This window comes from Orcinus orca, chromosome 2, assembly GCF_937001465.1.
Source record: "Orcinus orca chromosome 2, mOrcOrc1.1, whole genome shotgun sequence".
NCBI lineage: Eukaryota > Metazoa > Chordata > Mammalia > Artiodactyla > Delphinidae > Orcinus > Orcinus orca.
The window spans coordinates 11,393,089-11,417,155 of record NC_064560.1 but is presented as its reverse complement, the minus strand read 5'-3'; the positions used below and the strand labels follow the sequence as shown (position 1 = coordinate 11,417,155).

The following is a 24,067-nucleotide window of genomic DNA, read 5'->3' as shown; positions in this document are numbered from 1 at the left end:
CGCGGAGCAGCTAGGCCCGTGAGCCATGGCCTCTGAGCCTGCGCGTCCAGAGCCTGTGCTCCGCAATGGGAGAGGCCACAACAGTGAGATACCCGCACACTGCAAAAAAAGAAAAAAGAAAAAAGAAGTCAGGTTCCACGATACCCAGTTTGGTGTTCTTCCTTCTCCACGTACTGCATTGACTGGTGAGAGACACCTGACTGGGACACGCGGGGCCACTGGCCTGGTCCACACTAGCAGATGTCCTTGGCTTGCTGCCACAGACTCCAGCTAAACCCAAGGAAAACAGATGGGTTTTCAGAAGTATATTCATGTAATTTATAAACCTGGAACCTTTTCAGTTCTTCCGTAACTAATGAGAACTGGGAAAGTTCACAAGCCTATATAATTATATAACAAATGGCATCTATTCCCAGTCATACGTGAGAGAATGTTGCCAGTTCACATACTCGGTATACCTGGGACACCCATGGAACTGCTTTTAGTTTCAAGAGTTGCTGTGAAGAGTAGAAAGAAAGTGGCTCTTCTGAGCCCAGGAAAAATACGCACAAGGGCTGTTTTGATCTGGATCCGCCATCATTGTTTTTTCATGTTTATTTGGAGGGAAAAATTGAACTTGGTGGATTTGTTGAATTATTGTCCCTCAATGTTATCCTCTGGGGCTCTTTGCTCACACAACCCTTTCTTCTTTTGACACTGGCTAATATTGTGCAGCCGAGGATCAAAAATAATGGCACGGGGCTTCCCTGGTGGCGCAGTGGTTGAGAGTCCGCCTGCCGATGCAGGGGACACGGGTTCGTGCCCCGGTCCGGGAAGATCCCACATGCCGCGGAGCGGCTGGGCCCGTGAGCCATGGCCGCTGAGCCTGCGCGTCCGGAGCCTGTGCTCCGCAACGGGAGAGGCCGCAACAGTGAGAGGCCCGCGTACCGCAAAAAAAAAAAAATAATAATAATAATGACACGACTAAAACACCTTTCATCAGAAGCCATCCATAAAATTCCCTTTAAAATTGGCTCTGCTGACATAGCTCACCTTATATTGTGTTGTTTGTTCTATCACTTGGTAACAGAACCAGCACATATCCTACCCCGATCAGTATGAAAACAGAGCAGAATGCAGGCAACGGGATGATTCCAATAGAAGGGCCACGGTTATAACCCAGGTACACAGAGTTGATTCCAGAAAAGTTGTGAGGAAAGAAGGGGGAGAGGGGCAGGGGGACAGGAGGCAGGCCTGAAGGGGTTAAATCTACCAGGGAACGCTTGGTGTTAAGAAACCGAGGCTGTTCGAAGCCCTGAGAAAGGGGCTGATGGCGATTTGAGTACTACATTGTGAGAGGGCAGTGGCAGACCGAGAATAAAAGACCATTTGTTTTCCAACTTGGCATCATCCATTCATCAGTTTGTTTACCAGCATTGTCTCCAGTGGTCTCTGAAGAATATCTGTCCTTTAATCTGTAGCTGTAGAGCGTAAAATTCTAGGTAGATCGTTGTCAGTTTGCTGTTTAGGTTTGGATACGGGGAGGATATGTTGTATCATCAAACTAAACTTTTTTTTAAAATTCTTACATTGTTGTGAGCATCCTAAAGCTATATAATGTTGTGTCAGCTTTCTTTCACTTACAACATAATCACCTAGATCCATTTCCTGAATGAAAGGTAAGTGGGACGTAGGGCACGGTGACAGAGGTGGAACGCATCTGAGAGATGTGGTCCCAGGAATGTCACCCAGTAGCGGAATCGGGGTCCTAATGGTAAAGAATGTTAATCAGATGAGGCCCAGATATTTTATCCCATAAGCAATCTGGTGTCTGTGACTAATGAAGACATATATATGTGTGTATACATATACGTATATGTGTATATACACGTATTTACACGTATGTAACTGGTAATGTAATGATACCCATATAGTGATAATCAACTAGTGGTATATATGAGGATATGTAAGTATATATAAGCATAATGTATACTAATATGTATATTAGTTAAGTACAATGTATAATTAATTATATAACTAATTTTGAGGCAGGAAGATAAAAATTAATAGGAAGTCAAGAGAGTACCTGTATCATTATATCCTAAAGCCACTGAGATGTCCTGTTACTCTTTTCCTTTGCCCTGAAAATCTGGATCTGAAAGGCGAGCAAATGAGGTACTTCTCGAGTGGAATTCACCAGACTGCCCACTCATGGTCAAAACTCAAGTGCATTAACCCTCAGTAATTCTGTAGGGAAGACCTTGGGAGCATGAGTCCTCGCAGAGCTGCTCAGCGACCTGAAGGACATGAGATCTCACACTTAAACAGAGAAGGAAGTAGTGACAGTGTTGAGGCTGAAGACGGGGATTCTTGCTGCCTTGCTTCTTAGTCCTGTGTGAAGCTGGACAAGGTTCTCATCTCCTCACACTTCCATTTTCTCACCATTCACATGTGGAGAGTGACACCGGACCTCCTGACCCGTGCATTTCACTTCGTTCTGTGGCTCGTGACATAAAATCACCACTGAAAGCACTGTCTAAACTGCAAACTGCTGGATGATGACGATGACGATGGTGTGTGTGTGTGTGTGTAGCCATCTTCCATCGTACCTTCACCCCATGGAGTTATCTAGATTTTTCTTGGCTGTCATCCCAAGATAAGAGAAGTGGAGGAGAGGGGAATTCCCTGGCAGTTAGGACTCCGTGCTTCCACTGCAGGGGGCAGGGGTTCAATCCCTGGTCGGGGAACTAAGATCCCACATGCCTCGTGGTGCGGCCAAAAAAAGGGGAAAAAAAGTAAAATCCTTCGTAGAATAAAAAACATTATAAATAAATAAAACAGTATATTATATATTGTAGGATGTTATGTTGACCAGTGAAATAGGAGTTTAGAGACTTGTCCTAAACAGAAAAACAAAATCTAAGGCACTGAACGTTTGTATTTGGGTGACGGAGATGACTTATCTCGGAGCACCAAAAGGGGGTTGTGTATAAAAGTAATTGTCTGTGCAGGAAGTGGGTGGACGTGCAGAGATGAGATAAATAATGAGGAGTTCTTTGTACCATCCGTTGCAAGTGGTAGCAAGAAAATATCGTTTTACAAACTGTAACTATTTTAGATATAAAAGGAGGTTGTCCTTGCCTGAGTGTCCCAACAGAAGATTGAGTGTCGGTATGAGGACATTGTTCTTTTATCTGTGCTGCAGCTCTGCACAGTTACTGATTGTGGCTTGGAAGTTACATGATTTATTTCATGTTACTTGTTATGCGTTTCCATCCTGAGATCTTGAGTCACCACTGGGCACAGTATTAAGTCAGCCAGCGGGTCTGGTGCAGGAGGGCTCAGCAGAGTTGGCTGTGTCAAAATATTTGTGGGAATAACACTCATCTTAAATATAGCCAGAAGCTCACCGTGTCTTTCCTGAGAATTAAATAATTTTGGCAACAGTCTGTCTGTCTCGTGTCTGGGAAACATTCCATTTATGACCAAATGAAACATTAATAGACCCTCCAAATGACCATCTTTCCAATTTTAACAGTGTAAGAAAGATGAATTTGAAAATTTTCCAGCATCAAAATCACTCCCCTTCACAATAGCATCTTTGTGTTTATAAGAGTGGTTTAGATTTTCTTTTAGCATATGTACTTTTTAAAAAAGCCAATAAAGCAGCGAATGCGAAGGGGAAATAGGAATAAATTTCACAAGACCGTTAGCCTTACCAGAGCATAAAAAGTATTTCCTGTTGAGGTAATGCTGACTATTTATTAGCATGTCTTTTCTTAATACTCGCTAGAAATAAATTGCTTCCACTTTGCCTATAGTGCCAGTCAGTGAAAGGAACAGGGAGAATGAATAGCAGGACACTTAACACACTGCTGGGAAGCGCAGGTTCACAGAGGCTGTAGCATCCGAGCTAGGCAGCTGAGAACTTGGCCAAGTAACAGAACCAGAGCGTGGGATGTTGGTGATTGGGTCCACCCAGAATGAGCCAAACTTTGCAGTAAGTTGTCCTGTAAGAGCCATTCTCTGGAGGGCACAGGCCACCCAGGTGAAGCTGAGTTCTGTGGCAGCAGAATCCTGCTTAGGAAATTACCTTGCCTGGTCCCCCAGCTGGCACTGGGTTACTGAACTCCCCTCTCTCTTGGGTGAGCTGGGCGCTGAATCCTTACTAGAGAGCATTTAACTCATCCCGATTCACCACGGGATTGGGCCAGCTCTCACGCTCCTGACGGTGGATTACTGCTCTAGTCCTGACCAAGCCATGCCTCTCCTGCCCAGACGGTGCCCTGAAGCATTTTGAGTGTAAAAGAAAATTGCCCTGAACATGGCAGGAAGGAAGGGATGGGACAGGTGACCAGGACCATGTCTCACCGTGCACCCACCGACTCCCAAGGTAGCAGGGCCCACAGAAGCCACCTGCCACTAAAGCGGCAGACGTGGACTCCCATGCTGAGCTTGGCGGGGTTCACGTGGCCAACGGCAGTGACAGCTCAGTGCTTCTGGGCCGGGGGGCGGGGCCAGCAGAACCCAGACACTCCACATTCGTTCACCTCCCTAACGGTCCTACACATACGAAGAGCCAGGTCCATTCGTACGCGAATGTTGCTGGTTAGGGCATCCTATGCCCTACAGCTGGGGCTTTGGAGAAGCAGTCAGGGTGGGCCCACAGCTTCACCTCCATCCCCCTTCCTGGAAAGCACGCGTTTGACTAAGGGACCAAGACCTGCCAAATGGATACCAGATGTGTCAGGGGCCAAGACTGTGTGCTTCCCATAGTCCGGTGAGAGATAACAAACTCTCGCCAATTAGATTAAAAATCAAAACAAGGCTTTCCACGTTCCGTCTACTCTTCTCCAACCTCTCAGGTGGCATCTGTTACAACCACTTCATCCAAATATTGTTTCGAATGAGACATCTTAGGAGGAAAGCAATGTCATGGGCTCCGTGTTCTCCTTCCTTTAATCAGAGCTTTTTGATAGCAGTAAACAGTTTTTTTAGAGAGAGAGAGCCTGCGACACTGACTGGATTTGAATTTAAGAAACATCATGGAATTCTTTTGGTCAGCAAGAACGACCTCTAAAGGCCTTAAAATGTTTGAAAAATGCACGTGGTCGTGGGGTGTGGCATAAGGCCAGCAGGGCCTGCAGCCCAGCCTTCGGAGCTGTTTGTCCCTGGGTTCCCACTGGAATGGCTTTCTGCCCCATTCAGTCCCCGAGGGCTCAGAAAGCACGGTGGTGATTACACAGAGCCTACCTGGGAGCTAAGGAAATGCTTCCTCGCTCTCACCTTTTGTTGGTAATATGCTAATACCTGTCTCTTCTGAGGGCTGCACAAGCCACTTCTTGTTGGGAACACAGCCCTCCTAGTGCCTGTTCCCCTGGAAGAAAAGAGCTGTGTTGACAGTGATTGCCCACGGGCGTCTCCGGAGACTGCCCCGGCCTTCCCCTCCTCTGTCTTGTCGAGGGTAAGGCAGGAGGACTCGGGCTCCCTTTCCCAAACACCCTCTTTGCTTAGCCTTGGCTGGTCCTCTGTCTCTTTCCCGCCCCTTTCAGGTATGTTTTCTAGAATGATTGCACTTGCCTGGTGCTGCCTAGGTCTGATTCATGGCTGCTACTCAAAGTTCAGCTTGGTAAAACCTGGTTAATTAATAGACAGCCTCCTCTGTCACCCTCGTGTTTACCCTCCGGCGTTATAAACCAGGGGGAAAGGCTCACGTTTCTTTCAGCTGTCAGCCCACGGACTTCAGAAGTCTGGCAGCAGAATGGGCATTGGGTGCTGGCCCATCTGGGTTTTCTCAGGAGCCCCCCGTCTCCAGCAGAACACTGAGAGGTGGACCTGGGGAAAATGAGCATGTTGGGTTTTCTGATGATTTTGTTTGTTGGTGGCTGGTCGTTTGCTTGTGTTCGTGACCCTCTTCGCCTTAGTAAGATCTGTCTTGTAATATTTCCTTCATTGTTACCCCATTTACCTAGGCCTCTCTGAGTTCATTTGTTGGTGTGTGTTTTCCGTGTGAGCAGTTGTTAGAGGACTGAGTCACCCGTGCGGTAGCCTGTGGTTGGATGTGGGCTGAGGTTATTCAGTGACTAATATCCAAGGGGAGGAGAAATTGGCTTATCATGGGGAGGACGTCTTTTTATCCATGCCTGTAGCAGCTTCGCTCAGAAGACCGGGGTGAAACAGAATGGTCCTTCCTGGTCGTGAACACCAGGGAACATTTTAGGATCTGTGTTTGTGTGTGTGTGATTTCCTCTCTGAAAAGAAAGCTGTCTAAAATGTCCACGTGTGGAACCGAGGATTGAGATGAAGCCAGCAAACAAAGGAATCGCGTGATTGAGAGCTCAGCCAATGTGCTTTCTCCCGGCGTTAGCTGCACAGGTGATTTCCTTAAGAGAAAGTAAGTGGCTTTAATTCTTTGAGGATGAAAGAGTCTCCTAAGACCCATTTTCAGTTTTGTCTGGTGACTTCATTGTATGGTCTGATTGAGTGGTGTGTTTACAAATCCTAGACTTGGAAGGGTGGGGTTTGAAATACAATAAACTGTACATGATACTCCCTTCCGCAAAGAATATATATATATATATATTTTTTTTAATGCTCCATAAAGAGACATGATTACAATGAGACAGTTTCCCAAATCATTTGAAAGAAACATTTTTCATCCTGGATTTTTTTTTTCCCAGAAGCCATTGTAAGTTTTTTCTCCTCCTCTTTTATATTCAAGAAACTTGTAAATGAGTAATATTGGATTTAACTTACGGTGTTTGGGGGGAAACGAAATATAGGTATGTTAGGATTCCTACCTCAGACTTCAGGTGATTAATTTGAAACTGCCCCAGATTCATTCTGGTCTTTGAGGAGGGTGAGCCTAACAGCGTATTGAGCCGGGTGCTATGAGCAGGGCAGCGGCCTCTCAGCTGGGGGCCACGGTGCAGAGGCTCTGGAAGAAACTATGCTGTTTACAAGAATTGGAGGGACTCACTCAACCAAGAGCTGGCCGTAGTTTGGGCAGTAATGGAAGGAGGGAGACAATGCCCAACAAACCGATGAACAATGAGGAACAGCCTCATTCATGCGTTGCCAATTTATCTAGCGCAAATAAATGACTTTTTTCTTTGTCTGGGCCAAGGTGCAGGGAAATAAATATCCATGTTGTGTCCTGGGGAGGTGTTAAAAGAATCTTTACTTTTGTATTTAGGTCATCTCTTTCTTGCTGCAAAATTAAATGCTTTTAAAGCTCACATAAGGACGTTAGGGTTGAAATTTTCTGGGCTAAAAGTGTCAGTGAGATAACATGTCAGATATTTTCAACTTTCTAAGAGCGATGAAATGATACAGAAGATTAGTGACCATCAGAAGAACTGGTGGGAGAATAAAGGATTCAGGTATTTTAAGGTGAATAGCAACTGTGGGCATGTGTGTGTATGTTTTGCTTATGTATTTTACATTTAAAGTTTAATATAAGTTTCTCCTAAAAGGTCTGACTGAGTAATAGTATAGGAAAAACCTAGCATGTATTTAAGGTCATTTCTTTACTCGTTAGCCAAAACACAGTTAAAATACAAAACAAAACAAGACCATGCAAGTGCCTGGTTCTAGGAAGATACCTCCATAGAAAGAACACTAATACAAAGGGCTGGGATTATTTTTAAACTATGAATTATAGAATCTTAACTGTCATCCTGGTTCAGTCAGTCAGGCAATGGGTATCTCCTATATATAAAGTCCACTTTTTTTTTTTTTTTTTTTTTTGCGGTACGCGGGCCTCTCACTGTTGTGGCCTCTCCCATTGCGGAGCACAGGCTCCAGACGCGCAGGCTCAGCGGCCACGGCTCACGGGCCCAGCCGCTCCGCGGCATGTGGGATCTTCCCGGACCGGGGCACGAACCGTGTCCCCTGCATCGGCAGGCGGACTCTCAACCACTGCGCCACCAGGGAAGCCCCTAAAGTCCACTTCTTATTGGAATAGCAAGTGGACTCTGGGAGATAACACTGAAGACTTCTTCATCACCGTCTGCCTCATCCTAAGAGTGATTTCCCTTTGGTTGCTCTGTATCCTTTAGTGTACGAACCCAAGTTACCTAATTTTAAGGGTTTATTCAAGCGGTAGGTTTAAAACATTTCCCTACTATATCATGGGAAGATGATGTCATTCTCTACTTGGGCTCCATGTAGAGCCAAGGATGAAATTATCAAGGTTCTTCTCAAAACTCAGTCTTGGAAAGTCAGTCCTGGGTTGGCAAACCAAGAGAAGAATTTTGCCAAAGGCTTCCAACCTCTAGGTCACCCCTATTGATGGAGACATTCAACCTTAGATGACCTGTTTTGGCATAGCAGAACGCTTGTATTCCCCTCCACTGTGGATAACTCAGGTGGACAGCAATTCATTCAGTGACCCTGTTGGATAATGGCAGGATTATTTTGAAGTGGACAAGGCAGGGCTGACATACAGCATTACCATCAGGTACGTAGTGTTCATTGCTTATGGCTACGATCCAGCCTCGTTGGCTGAGGTCCCATTCTGGCTGGTTGGTACTCATGAGATACAGGCTGTTGGATGTTAAATATTTTTACTATCACCTGCATTTCCCATATGAATGCACAGTGTATCTGAATTATTGGTAATTAATTGTTACATTTCTTTCTGAATTCATCTGCACAAGGCGTCCAGAAAGTCTAATGAGATTTTTCTAATAAGTTTTTTGCATGTGTTTTATTTTAAATTTTACATAACTTCATTTCACTTAGTTATATAATGTGCCTCCTAGCCATTTCTTTTCACATCACCAAACATGTTTTTAAAAGACCTACGCAGGCATCTCTGTTGTTTTAAAAGAAATTTACTCAAATTTTTATTAATTAAACTTAACTTTACATTTTTCTTTCATTAATACTCTTTATTCTTCTAGACAGTTCTGTACTCCTAGGAATGTTGATGTCTCATTTTGCTCTCTTACCAGAAAAGGGGGGGTTCTCTATGTGTTCATTTGGTTCAGGATCCCCCAAATCCAGATGAAGCCGGATGAGGAGGAAAGAGAGAACAGGGAGTAGTGACTAACCCCGTTAGGATTATTGTTCATCCTAAGTGGGTTCTAGACATTTGAAACCCTATTTTGGGGGGAATGGGGATGAATAACGATAATGACAACAGTACCTACTATTTGTTGCACCTGGTTGACCTTGAGCACCATGTGATGCTTTACACACAGTGGCATGTCTGAATATATCTTTACGTGTGTTTGGGTTGATTATTGCATTGTGTGGTCTGACTGGGTGGGGAATTTGGCCAACTATGCACCGCCGGCTGAGCCAGTCCCTCTTGTATTTTATCACCTGTGAAGCCCTGCCATGCTTACCACTGAGCCTGACCTTTCTTTTCATTGAGCCCTGCATTGAGGAAGACGGGGGGGGGGGGAGAGGTATTTATAGAGGATCCGTGTTGATCTACTACAAAACTTTGGTTATATGGTTGCTCCAGCCATTCTGGAATGGGAATCAGGTATATTACCGCACAGTGACCTTGGGAATGCCCTCCTGGTCTATGGCCGTGAGCCCCTGAGCCTTGAGAGTGTGTGGGCTGGAGCATCGGGACTGGGCCATGTGGTGGAGCGGACACAACTGGAGGCTGACCTTGACCTCACCCTAGGTGTGACTCCCCAGGGGCTAGGAACTGGGGTGAGGGTCCCAGGGGTGAGGACAGCCTGAGGATATCCCAAGTCCGGTTTAGAGGGGGAGAACAGACTAGTCTACTGTGGCGTGTGTGCGTGTGGCGTGTGTGCGTGTGGCATGCGTGTGGTGTGCGTGCGTGTGTGTGGTGCGTGTGGTGTATGGTGTGTCTGTGTGGTGTGTGTGTGTGTTGGGGAGGCAGGGGTAGTGGAGATAAAATTGTACCGTCGAGTGAGGAGCCTGCATACTCTGGGATACTCTGGGATCCCCTAGGGGGTCAGGAGCCAGTTCAGTAGTGCTTGGATAATGTACCCCTCAAAGGGCTCCTTTTGGTTGCTAATACTTGCATTTTGCCTGCATTTTTTTGTCAGTCATTTCTATTATGAAATCCACCATAATGTGTAAAACTCCCCGGGTCAGGGACTCTGCATTGCTGGGTCCTTCCAGTGACAAGATGAGGAAGCCTGTGGGAGACCAGCCAGTTCATCCCCTGCATCCTCGTGACCAGGTGTAGGTAAGAATGTATCCTCTCAAGAGCAGGACGTTCCCCTCCAGGGCAGGAACTTACGGGCTTGTTTAGAGCTGTGTCCTAGAATCATGCTTGGTTCTTAGCAAGTGCTTGGTAAATATTGTTTACTAAGTGAATGAATTTATAAGGTAAGGAATCAACATGTCTTCAGGGCATTGGGCTCTGTTTCCTTTTCAGCCTTCTTCTTGTTGCCTCTTCTATGTCTTCTCTCACCCACAGTACGGGTCTCTCAGCTGCTTATCTTGATTTTCGTCCATTTGAGCCCATCTCCTCTCTCCTCACGCCCCTACCTCACCCACCCTCCAATCATTTATACCCTCCTTGTCTGTCACATCTCTGAGAAGTCCAAATGGAAATGTGGCTTCTGTGATAGCACAAATCAAACTAGAAGACAGAGTTTGGGAGGTGCCACTGGCTGTCCGTCCCCTCCCTTGTAGCCGTTTGGAGAATCTCAGTGAGCATGACCCTCCTGGGCTTTGATCAAAACAAAAAGTACCACCTATTCACATCCTGAATTCATTTGTATTTTTGATTCTGCCCCTTGCTAAATAAAATAGTGCACTTGCAAATTAGTTTCCTCTTTTGCCATTAACTTGCTTCCTTTTTTTAAAATTAAGATCTAATTGACATATAACATTATATTAGTTTCAGAGGTACAACATAATGGTTCAATAGATGCATATATTGCGAAAAAATGACCACACTAAGTCTAGTTGACATCCATCACCACACAGTTAACGATTGTTTTCTTGTGATGAGCACTTTTAAAATCTACTCTCTTCACTTTCAAATACAATACAGTATTATTAACTATAGTCACCATGCTGGACCGTACATCCGCAGGACTTAAATGTATTTTATAACTGCAAGTTTGTATATTTTGACTATCTTCACCCATTTCACACACATACCCCCAGCCCCCCGGGCACCCACCTCCTGCGTCTGGCAGCCACCGATCTGTTTTCTGTATCTATGATTCTTGAGTTATTGATTCTTTAGTCATTGTTTCTTCTAAAGGAGAGCTAGTGGGAGAGTCCTAACTCTCCTGAACTGGGTGGTAATGAAACAGCCCAGAAATCACTGCTGCCTGGGCAAGTACTGCGGGGCTTATGACGACCTCTCCCAGCATGCTCACCATCGTCACGTGGCAGCCCCAGAGCGGGTACTGTTAGCATTCTTCCTCCCCGCCATGCCTGGGGTTCCCTTCCCTCGTCTATCTCTTGCCATCCCTACTATGCATTTGCCTCCAATTGCACTCATCTCCTGAATCATTATTTCCTCCTGACCTTTCTCATAGTAAGGCATCAGCAAATGAGTAAAACTTCCCTCCAAACTTTTCCCATGCATCTCCTTTCTCTCTCTGGCCATGTCCCTATATTGTATCAGCTTGAAAAGATGGGAAAGATGCTTACTATCTACTTTCCAGGGCCTCCACTCGAAAAATGTGCCCAAGATGAGCTTTAGGAGACAGTTTAGCCCTTTTGGTACATTAGACCCACATAGTTTCTTAGTGTCTCTAAGAAGCTATGACCTCAGTATTTAAACCACTGCACTGTTTTTTCCCTCAGACCCCACAATGTTGAGCTCTACATCAGGTATATTCATTTCCAGTGATTGCTCTGACAAACTACCACAAACTTAGTAGCTTAAGACACCACAAATTTGTTATTTCCCAGTTGTGGAGGTCAGAAATACAGAATGGTTTCACCGGCCAATGCCAAGGTGTTGGCAGTGCCACACTGCCTCCGAAGACTCTATGGGAGAATCCCGTTCTTTGCCTTTTCCAGCTGCTGGGGGCTGCTGCATTCCTTGGCTCATGGCTCTGCTCCATCTTCAGAGTCAGCAGTGTAGACTTGTAATAGGGAAGAACCTTTTGTGTTCTATTACAAGCCAGCTAATCACTAAAGGGATGTTGCCTATAAGCTTAAATTACACATAATGGCCCATCTCTGGGAACCCTGACTCCCAGGTAATAAGCATTAAGTTAAAATAATTTTTTTTTAGCTCACAAGAAACGTCTTGACCAGACCCACCTGTGAATGACTGCAGGGAGAAAGAAATTAACACCTCCCCTCTGGAGGCTGACCGGAAACAGGAAGTGTTTGACTTTACGCCCTCCCCTTTTAGTATAAAAGGAGCCTGAGTTCTGACTCAGGCAAGATGGTTGTTTGGTGGGTGTGGGTATGTTGTCTTCTCGGGCTGCTGGCTTTCCGAATAAAGTCGCCAGTCCTCGCCCCGACACCTCATCTCTTGATTAATTGGCCTGGCGTGGGGCGAGCAGTATGAGCTTGGATTCAGTAACAAATTTGGGGGAGCCATCCAGCAGCCTTGCTGCTCCTGGCCAGCCGGCCCCGGTTGGGGAATTTTCCGGTAAGGCCCTAGCAGCTGCCGGGCCCACTTGTCCTGAGGGTCTTCCCTTTAGAGTTCCTCGAAGCAGCACCGGATGCCCCAGCACTTGGCAGTTGGAGCAAGGAATGGACATCTGGGAGCCGACAGTTTGCTTGCAGTAGGGTAAGTCGCTCCGGTGTGTACAGCCGAGAACTGTGCTTCCTCTCTTCGTTTGGGGCCTTTTCTCCGGAATAAGCCAATGTGTTCTGTATTTGAGTGGGATACCCTGTTGGAGAGAGGAAGGAGTTGTTGGGCTTCTACCCTATGTGTCAACTGGTTTGTTTCTTTGGACGCTAGCATGTGTGTGGTGCCGTTTGTGTTTTGTTTGTGTTGAATTTCTATCTTTAAAAATGGGAGGCTTCCCTGGTGGCGCAGTGGTTGAGAGTCCGCCCACCGATGCAGGGGACGCGGGTTCGTGCCCCGGTCCGGGAGGATCCCGCGTGCCGCGGAGCGGCTACGCCCGTGAGCCATGGCCGCTGAGCCTGCGCGTCCGGAGCCTGTGCTCCGCAACGGGAGAGGCCACAGCAGTGGGAGGCCCGCGTAGCGCAAAAGAAAAAAAAAAAAAATGGGGAATGTTTCAACTATTCCTGAAGAAAGTTCTCTAAGGTGCATTTTGGGTAAGGGATCTGATTACAGCTCTGAAGCCATGTGTCAGAGGAAGATGATACTTTGTTACAATAGTGCGTAGCCGCAGTACCTGTTAGGATCTCTACAGGGGGGTTAGGCAGGGTTATCTTGGGGCCCTGTGCACCATGTACTGGTACCCTTGCTGTGTTAATTATGTCATTTATGGTCTCCTGTGTCGTTGGTATATGTAAAAACCCAAGACCAAACTTGAGGGTTTATTTAGGATTTTCTGTGTGTTCTTTGGGTTTTGGGTTTCATTTTGTTTGGTACCGTTTACAGCCAAATCAGTTTTGTGATACTTCAAACTTTTACTGATGTCAGATGGAGAAAAGGAACAGGGAAAAAAAACCCTGTCTGCTCTTGTCCAAGAGTGGGACATTCCGAGGAAGAGAACGTTTCCACTTGGTTCTTAAAATCACCAAAAGCTACAAATAGAAATAAGTCTTTTCCATAAATATTACTAAAAAGGGTTTAGCCATCTGTACAGGTGACCTTGATTTGCCCCATCTGCCAGAAACCTCGTCTGCATCCAATCTTTTGTAACTGATGCATTTTACATTGTTGTACTTGATTCATGGCTAAAATTTTGGAATGGGAACTACGACATCCCTGTGTGTGTTTGTACGTGTGTTATAGATGTGTGGCATCGCCAGAAATTTGTAAAAGAGCTCTATTTAATTGGCTTAAAGGAAATTACGTGCTTAAGTGAATACTCAAATATAAAAGAAACTCTCCAGAATGAGTTTCAGGCTCTCGTCATCTAGGAAATTCAGTATTGAATTAATATCTGGTGTTAAAGTTAGCTTAAGCTTGTTGGTTTGATACAGGTATGTCATTAGAGTCATCAACATTAGGTATAATACTTTCATTGTACCTGGATTTACTAGAAATCAAATAAGACCTTATTATTCCTGTTAAAAAGTTTGTCAGCAAGAAAAATAATGTGACAAAGCTTTTAAGTAAATAAAATAAAGGTAAATGAAGTAAAGAGTTTTGGTTAAACTCTATGGGAATAATGTTCTGGAAACGTCTGTCTGGAATAGTCTCTCCAGATTTTCGTACCTTGAAACTAAACTTAGTTCTAAGATAAGATTGAACTTAATTAAGAAAATAAATCTTGGGGCTTCCCTGGTGGCACAGTGGTTGAGAGTCTGCCTGCCCGATGCAGGGGACGCGGGTTCGTGCCCCGGTCCGGAAAGATCCCACATGCCGCGGAGCGGCTGGGCCCATGAGCCATGGCCGCTGAGCCTGTGCGTCCGGAGCCTGTGCTCCGCAACGGGAGAGGCCACAACAGTGAGAGGCCAGCGTACCGCTAAATAAATAAATAAATAGATAAATAAATCAATCTTGAAGGTAAAGTGGTACAAAATCTGAATTTGGTTCTCTAAGAGGACAAAGTTTTCTTAAAATATTGAACTCCTGTTGGTAATAGATCATGAGTTTTTGTTTAAGTGACCTGTATTTGCCATTGGGATCTTTTATCTCCGGTTAAAACTTTTGATATTTTTGACAGATGTCCCAAAGATCAAGTTCGAAGTGGGATTCATTTGACCTCTGGCTAACGTTGGGGTTTTCTGGAGAGTCTCTGGAACACCTCAAATTACTTGTTTTCTCTCCATCTCAGAGAGAGGAATGTTAAACTAATTGGGCTTATTTGGTGTGAGGAATTGCGTGGGAGGCATTGTCAAATGGGTGGTGATAAAACTTCTTAGGTTGTACTGTATGGGTAAATGTTATTAACATATATATTCCAGAAATTATATGGAACTCCTAAAATTCTGGCACATCCTGGTAAATGATATCAGTCATAACTTTAGTAATTACCGTATTGTCATAGCCACAGCAGTAGTCAGTTTTCTATTCAGTTGCACTGTAATCCCAGCTGGCTGATGCCAAGGCAAAAAGGCATCCTTTTAACGGCTAGGTGATCCGTTGCTATCTATAGTTTTACAGTGGCTTTTGAATGACACTCCAGCTATTTTGTGAAGAAACAGGCCAGAATGATGAACTCCTTTATGTGCAAGCATTTGTACTATTCCCAGGGAAAATAAGGAAGGGAATGAGAGGACATGTTGCCTCAGACCTTAACTCCTCTGGCTGAGCTGGCTGTCCCAGCTGCTCTGGCCGTTACGCCAGTATATCCAACCCTTACACCACCTTCCATTCCTATCCAGGCCCAGTTCCTGACACTGGGGCCCAGGACTTCCCTCCTTATAGGATCAATTAGAAAATGCTGGGAATTCCCTGGCGGTCCAGTGGTTAAGGACTCAGCACTTTCACTGCGGTAGCCTGGGTTCAATCCTTGGTCGGGGAACTAAGATCCCACAAGCTGTGCAGCGCAGCCAAGAGAACAAAATAAAACAAGATCCTGTGCTAGTTTCTGGGGCACAGGGACTTGGTCTGGAATCGCCATCTAAGACCCAACAGGGCACCGGATTTGGGCCTGGAGCCACTTCTGGGACAGGGGTATTTTCCTTACGCCATTATCTCATGGGGGGCCTAAATGGAAATGACCTGCGGCTGGGTTTCTCAAACTTGTTTAGTTGGAAAGATTGCAGCCCTCCTTATAGAGAGGATGCTCTACACCTGAAGCCCACTTGCCAGCGCCCACAGCTGAACCAGATGGGGACCCCGGTGAGGGAAGAAGGCCCTTAGGAGAGCACTGCTCATTAGTGCATCTTAGCAGGGCCTTGAAAGGGGAAACCAAGGCAAAAGGGTTGGAACGAAATTCAAGAAATTCAGCAAAACACATGAAGACCTCTCTGAATTTTTGGAAGGGATTTATCAGGCCTACACACATCATACTAATGCAGATCCCGAGGCCCCTGCACATATTAGAATGGTAAATTTGACCTTTTGGGGCAGAGTGCCTCGGATTTCAGGAGAACACTGCAAAGATTAGATGGTACATTTGGAATGAACCCATCTCAGTTGGTAGATGTTGCTTTGAAAGTGTTGAGGGAACAACAACAGAGGAAAGATACAAAACGAAATGCCACTTTTCTGGCAGTGGCGTTGGCTTCCTGGAAGGCAGGTAACCCGGAGAGGTAGGCCACGACTGGGGAAGGAACAATACGCTTATTGTGAGGAGTAGCATCGCTGGAAAACAGATTGCCCTCTGCTGACACAGAACAGTAGAAGGTGAGAGCCTCTCATGGTAGAGAGGATGCTCTGAATGAAGAGACCCAGGGACTCCCTTGGCCTTGAGGTACCCAACTCCCCACAGGAGCCAGGGGTGAAATTGACAGTGGGGGGATGACCTGATTGACTTTCTGACAGGCCTCACCCTGAAGTTTTTCAGCACAATAGGGTGACATCTGAGTCCCACCAGAACATGCTTTAAGCCATCCCAGAAAAGGAGACCAAGCCCTTACCCCCAGAGTCTTAAAAATAACCCAGAGACTGCTGTCAGACCTCCCAGGTAGGGACTCAACACAGAGGAACCTGCCCCACCGAGGACTGACAAATATTTACTCAAAGGCCTTGAGCCTCAGGAAATCTCAGATACCTGCCTAGTGTTTGTGTGGACACCTTTTCAGGATCGGTGGAAGCATATCCCACCCGGACAGAAACTCTCTGAAGCGGTTAAAGCCCTCCTTAGCGAAATTATCCCCTGACTTGGATGAAGGCATTAAAACTGCATTCATCCTAGAGACGGCAATCAACAGGAAAACCCAAGAAAATCGTATATCAGAAAGGAGCGTTGCTAAAACGCCAGGAGACATTTAACCTGGGATAACCTTGCTAGTTGCCATGCTGTGGATCAGTGGCTCCCAGAAGCAGGCTTAAATTAAACACCTTTAAAATATTGTATGGTACTCCATTCCAGGTGTGTGCCCAGGCAGGAGAATCTATAAACGCTAAAAGACCTAGCGGTTGCCAATTACAGTAAAACTTTGGGCTCTATACTGACCTCTGCTCCTGAGTTTGACTCCAACAGGTCTGCCCATCCAACTGAAGTAGATGGGAATTCCATTGCAGCTGGAGAAGGGGCAACCAATTTCTTTAATTGTGTCCAAATAAATAGCACAGGAATTTATATGTATTAGGAACTGGAACCAAAACCCCAAGTTCAATTATGAATTAGACAACAAAGTGCTAATAGGTTTCATCGTGTTCAAATAGTTGTAGATAAACAAAGGCTGACAAAAGATTCTAAGGAATATTCATCACCTCCGTTCAACAGGAAGTAACCAGCCAGAGTGGTCTTCCTCCCTTTTCCCACAAGATTGTGGAATGGACATTGACAATGGGGAATTATTATAGGGAAGAACCTTTTGTGTTCTATTACAAGTTAGTCACTAAAGGGATATTGCCTATAAGCTTAAAATATACATAATGGCCCATCTCTGGGAACCCTGACTCCCAGGTAGTGAGCATTAAGCGAAAATACCTTTGTTTAGCTCACAGGAAACATCCTGACCAGGCCCACCTGTGATTCCTTTCTGCAGGGAGAAAGAAGTTAACACCTTCCCCCTGGAGGCTGACCGGAAGCAGGAAATGTTTGACTTCACTCCCTCCCCTTTTAGTATAAAAGAGGCCTGAATTCTAACTCAGGCAAGATGATTCTTTGGGGAATGAGTCCACCGTCTTCTCGGTCTGCTGGCTTTCCAAATAAAGTCACTCTTCGTGCCCCAACACCTCACGTGTCGATTTATTGGCCTGTTGTGGGGCGAGCAGTACGAGCTTGGACTCCGTAACAGCATCTTCCCATTCTCTCTCTCTGATTCCGCTTCTGTCATCACATCTCCTTCCATGACGCTGACCCTCCTGCCTCTTCCACATATAAGTGAATGCATTGCATTACTTTCACATGATTGTGATTGCATTGGGTCCACCTGGATAATCTCCCCAACTCAACATCCTTAACAGGGGGTATCTACAAAGGCCCTTTTGCCCTGTAAGGGGACATGGTTACAGGTTCCAGGGATTAAGGTGTGGACATCTTGCAGGGGCCACTCTTCAGCCTGCTTCATCAGGGAAACCACACTGAGATGTCTCTAAAAACATGAATATCAAAGTAGATTTTCTAATTTCTTGCTTTCTTTTCAGATGCAGAGAGAAATCGTTTATGCAAGAGGAGATGGCCCTGGTGCCTCTCGACCTGGACCCGCAGCTCTTCTACCCCACGCCATTCCAAATTCTCCACCGTCCACTCCTGTGCCACATTCCATGCCTCCCTCTCCATCCAGAATCCCTTACGGAGGCACCCGGCCGATGGTCGTTCCTGGTAACGCCACCATCCCCAGGGACAGACTCTCCAGCCTGCCGGTCTCCAGATCCATCTCTCCCAGCCCCAGCGCCATCTTGGAAAGAAGAGACGTGAAGCCAGATGAAGACATGAGCTCCAAGAGCCTCGCGATGTACCGAAACGAGGGTTTCTACGCCGATCCTTATCTTTATCACGAGGGGAGGATGAGCATAGCCTCTTCGCACGGCGGGCACCCACTGGATCTCCCCGATCACATCATCGGGTATCACCGCGCCGCAGTTCGTTCAGCCAGTGCTTACTGCAACCCTTCTTTGCAAGCGGAAATGCACATGGAGCAGTCACTGTACAGACAGAAGTCAAGGAAGTATCCAGAGAGCCTCTTGCCTACTCTGGGCTCCAAAACGCCCCCGGCCTCTCCTCACCGAGTCAGTGACCTGAGGATGGTGGAGATGCACGGTCTCCATAACGCCCACGGGCCCTCCCACACCATGCAGTCAGACCGGGTCTCACCCAGCCGCCAGGCCTTCAAAAAGGAGCCCGGCACCTTGGTGTACATTGAGAAGCCACGGACGACTCCAGGATTAGCCGGAATTGTGGACCTCGGCCCTCCTCTAGTTGAGAAGCAAGTGTTTGCTTATAGCACGGCTACGATACCCAAAGACAGAGAGACCAGGTAAGGCGGTGAGGGTGGCCAAGGGTGGGCCACGCCCACGTGCTGGTTTTGAGGGCTGCTTTACAGAAGTCGAACCAAGAGAACAGTGGTCAGCTGAGCGCCGGCCTTGAGCACTGTGCCCTGTGGGTACTGGCCGCTGCGGGGTAGGGGAGGAAGAATAGGACCAGAGGGCTGTTGTCAGCAGAGAGTTTCTAAATCCGGTGGTCGAGTGAGGCTGGGCAGTAAGTAGCCAGGCTAAAGGCAGGCAGGCACCCCAACAAGAGAGGTCAGAACGGGCCTCCCGAGTGTGGATCTAACGGCAGCATCGTTAATGTAAATCTGAATAATTGAGAAGAAAATTATGATTTCAGAAACCATTCAGACAAATCATCAAAAGCTGATCATAACTGATCTCCCACGGAAAGTGAGTGAGCGGTTCCAGTGTTAACTGTTTGAAATGGCGGTTTTTGTTCTTCCTTGTGAAGTGCAATTTTGTTTACTCATCTGGTTACGAGAAATGAAAAGGGTGTGTCATCCAGGGTGATAAAAACATGAATTTGCATAAAAATAGGATGGTGTTGATGTAATACTCATTCAGGAGTGGTACAGAGATCAGCAAAATTTTTCTAGTGGATGTGACACTCCAGGAATTTAAATTTCTTTTTAAGTTTACATGTGTTTATAATTTACCAGCCCAGAACCTTCATACTACATCTTGAAAACCCTCAAGTCTGTAGAGTAATAGAAAAGCTAATCTTTTTTTTTTTTTAATTTATTTTTGGCCGCGTTGGGTCTTCGTTGCTGTGCGGGCTTTCTCCAGTTGCAGCGAGCGGGGGCTTCTCCGTTGTGGTGCACGGGCTTCTCACTGTGGTGGCTTCTCTTGTTGTGGAGCACGGGCTCTAGGCACGCGGGCTCAGTAGTTGCAGCAAGTGGGCTCTAGAGCGCAGGCTCAGTAGTTGTGGCGCACGGGCTTAGTTGCTCCGCGGCATGTGGGATCTTCCCGGGCCAGGGATCGAACCCATGTCCCCTGCATTGGCAGGCAGATTCTTAACCACTGCACCACCTGGGAAGCCCCAGAAAAGCTACTCTTGATAGAGGGGATTTCTCTACCCTGAACTGGCTGACAGAAGGCAACATAATAATTATAATCATAAAAATCTAGTCAAAGAAACTGAGTCCGAAGGAGGTTAAGCATTTGACCTGTTGTCATATGGGAATTCAGAAGGCGCATGAGAAATAAAATTCAGATATTCAGCCACTCAGTACATCACTGGAAGCACTGTTCCATCCTCCTTACCAAAACCGGTCATGTCACTTTCTACTACATGACCTTGTAAAAAGAAGGCCAAAATTGTGACTGGAATGTGATGGTATATCACTATCTTAATCACACAAATTGGAACGCTCTGTCCTCACTGGCAGAATTTTATCATGAAAGGGCCATCTCTTATCTGGTTCCAGAAGAAAGATTCCAGGAAGATGGAAAGAGAATAAACCTGGAAGTTGGGGGATCATCAATGTACCAAAAAGCTCTAACCCTCTCTACACAGTTTAAAAAAAAAAACACAGCAACAGTGGGCTTCCCTGGTGGCGCAGTGGTTGAGAGTCCATCTGCCGACGCAGGGGACACGGGTTCGTGCCCCGGTCCGGGAAGATCCCACATGCCGCGGAGCGGCTGGGCCTGTGAGCCGTGGCCGCTGAGCCTGCGCGTCCGGAGCCTGTGCTCCACAACGGGAGAGGCCACAGCAGTGAGAGGCCCACGTATGGTTAAAACAAACAAACAAAAAAACAGCAACAGTGACTGGCTTGAACTAGAGTGAAGTGGTTTATAGACAAGAGCTACCAAATATTCAAGGAACAAGAGGTTACAAATTGTCTTTGCTCCGCTGCTGTAGTACTGGTTGTGAGGGCTACAGGTAACTTGGCTTTTTAGTTAACTGCTTGCAAGGTCAGCAGGAGCCACATCTGATACCGATGGGGCAGATTGCACGTTTCCCAGAGATCCTGTACATGGCGCTGGATTCCGTGACAGAATGAGACTTTGCATTGTTTCCCTTGTGGAGGGAGGGTATACATTCTTTGTGTGGAAAGAAGGATGAAACAGGTATTTGCTGAGAGAAGAATAGATGATGGCAGAGACAAGGCTATGTGGTTACCAAACCGTATTTTCTTTTCCTCTGGGGCACAAAACTATCTGCATCTCTGAGCCTCCTTTGCAGTTAAGTGTGGCCATGTGAGTGGGTTCTGGCCAATGGCAAGTGGGTAGAGTTGATGTAAACTGTCTCCAAGAATAGTTCCTATTAAAAAATCTGCATGGGAAACAAGACAAAACGATGACAGGCTTGATCATGCAGGACTAAGAAAAATGAAGACTCGGAAAAAGGTATTTATTCTCTCCTTGCCAAAGTCCTTAGGAAGTTAAATTCTAAGAAGCAAAGAAAGGGATGCCTCCCACGACCATAGAAAGCTGAGGGGTGTGGGATAAATACTGAGGCTCTTTGAACAGACCAGTGTCACAACCAGAGGGAAGTCCACCAAGACGTGCCTTAAGGCTGTAGGGAGCTTGCACCCTGTGCTTCTAAGAAAGGGTAACACATCTGCCCCGGTGGACTGTGAGGCACTGGTTGGGAAATGTGTGTCACTGATAGGAAGGGACTTGGAGTCATAAGAATTTAGTCCAGGAAAAAATAAGAACTGTCCATCTCCAGGGCCAGAATCCGTCCTCCCCCACCACCCTGCTGACCCACCTCGTGGGAATGAGATGATCGTGAGCTTGATTCCACTGTTTATCACATCAAGCCACATGCACCCTGCTGAGCGCCAGGCACGCTCTGGCCAACGATGGCGTCTGGCTTCTCGCTCAGCACCTAGTTCATCGTCACGCATGTGGTTACCACGTGCATATAACTGAACATCACTGAACCCAGTTCCCAGGATTGGGTTATGGGTGGGACCAAAATGAAGGGCCCTCTGCTATGTGGAGTTGCCTCTGTACTGCTCCCTGATCAGAGTCTTGAAGAATTTTAGCCTTCGGTAGCATCGGTATATTTTCAGGGCCTCTGCTTCCTCAGGTTTCTGTTTTTTAAGAAAGCTCAGAAAACGCTATGGGTTTCTGTCTTATGTGTTAGCAACTCCTTTTAGAAAATCCAAGTTCTTATTTCTAGAAAAACAAGGATTAGGAAAGTTGACTAAAGATTAATGTTCACCTAAAATACACTGTCATGATCACTGCCGTATTCTGACATATGGTTGTAATTCAGAATATGATTTCACATTTTTGAATTCATTCCTGTAAATGTGAAATAGCAGAGAAGAAATTTTATCTCACATCTTGTCTAGGTGATTTCTCACCACAGGCTAGATTCCCTTCTCCTGTAGCCGTACACACGCGCACGCGTGTGCGCACGCGCGCACACACACACACACACACACACACACACACACACTGTCTACGTTTAGAGTTGGTATTACTGAAACACCTAAACATTCCCACTGACTCAACCCAGGCACATGACAAAAGTATGTAAAGAATGATTCTCGAGTAAACACTTGAGTCTGGACATCGTGCTGCTAACACTGCTACCGACCACCCCACTGTTACCTGGACAGGTCGGAATGCGCCATACTTCCTCTTTTTCAGCTGCAATTGTAAACTCTTGGAAAGCTGGATGTCTAGGCTGAAATGTAGTCCTGCTGGGTAATATAAGAACACTGACGATAGCTATCATTTATTGAGAGTCTTTTATGGACCAAGCGTGATGTTAAGTAGTTTCCATACATCATCCGATGTAATCGTCATGACGATCCAGTGCGGTATGTACTATCATCATCCCTATTTTACAGATGCAGAAACAGAGCTCAGAGAGGTTAAGTAACTTGCCCAAGGTCACAAAGCCAGTAAGTGGCATAGAATGTCCAGGTACATTAAGGAATCCATACTTTTTACCGCTGTGCAGTATTCTGCCTGCTGGGTGAGAACTGTGAGCCCCACCTTCACCCAGCAGAGAAGTGAATTTGGGAGTGAATTCGAAGCATTTCAACCAGGACAAAATGCTAAGTAGCTGGGCTTCCCTGGTGGCGCAGTGGTTGAGAGTCTGCCTGCCGATGCAGGGGATGCGGGTTCGTGCCCCGGTCCGGGAGGATCCCACATGCCGCGGAGCGGGTGGGCCCGTGAGCCGTGGCCTCTGAGCCTGCGCGTCCGAAGCCTGTGCTCTGCAACGGGAGAGGCCACAGCAGTGAGAGGCCCACGTACCGCGAGAAAAAAAAAAAAATGCTAAGTAGCTGCTCTGAAAGGATATTTACAATCATCAACATGGTAGAATTTGCATAATTATGCTGCTAAATATATACATGTCATTTAAAATATAACTGTCCCAGCTAGTATATTAGCAGAATTATGCAGAGATAGGGGAAGAAAGAAGAGAACACTCTTGGTAGATTTTATTTTGAAAAAAATGAATGTGAGTACCATGTCAAAGAAAATTTTAAAAACAAGAACACCAGAAACAATTACTGAAGCACACAATTATAATCCATTGTTACACCTATACAGTGGTGCTATTTTAGGTATATTTAGTCTGTGCAAGTAAATATTTGTAAAGAAGCTTCAACCCCTAAAAGTAACTTCATGAGTACAGGGTCCTATAACGTGTCAAACCAATTTCTGTTGCAATTTCATAATATTAAAAAGCAAATCTGAGTGTTTTTTATATGAAACTCTCAAGTGAAATTTTACTTCTAAGATGTGAAGCTACAAAAACACAGGAGGGAGACTGAGAAATCTGTAGAGATACTTTCTTTTGGGCACTGCTGGATTCATATACTCTTCAGAAGAGCACTTCTATGAAATAGCCCATTAACTGCAGAGTGTTTGAAATCAGAGAGAAAAATTTTCTTTCTCATCTGTACTCAGGAAACTTCCAACGGTAGCTTTTTTTTTCTTTTGAACGCAATTTTGTAATAGCTCTATTGACTTGAAAATGAGTTAAAGACAAAGTAATTTCCCCTTGATCTTGTA

At 45.9% G+C, this 24,067-nt stretch overlaps 1 protein-coding gene across 15 annotated transcripts in view; it reads left to right on the top strand.

Moving 5' to 3' along the window:
• KIAA1217 (KIAA1217 ortholog) overlaps positions 1 to 24,067 on the top strand; it is a 325,812-nt gene that overhangs the window by 230,198 nt on the left and 71,547 nt on the right. For 13 of the 15 annotated variants that reach the window (XM_012537154.3, XM_004280956.3, XM_012537155.3 and 10 more), the window contains one exon: positions 18,239 to 19,071. In XM_012537154.3, the coding sequence (XP_012392608.1) occupies positions 18,239 to 19,071 (833 nt within the window). Of the gene's footprint in view, positions 1 to 6,125; positions 6,374 to 12,663; positions 12,683 to 18,238; positions 19,072 to 24,067 lie in introns of those variants that run through there. The other 2 variants (XM_033407872.2, XM_033407873.2) reach the window with 2 other exon arrangements.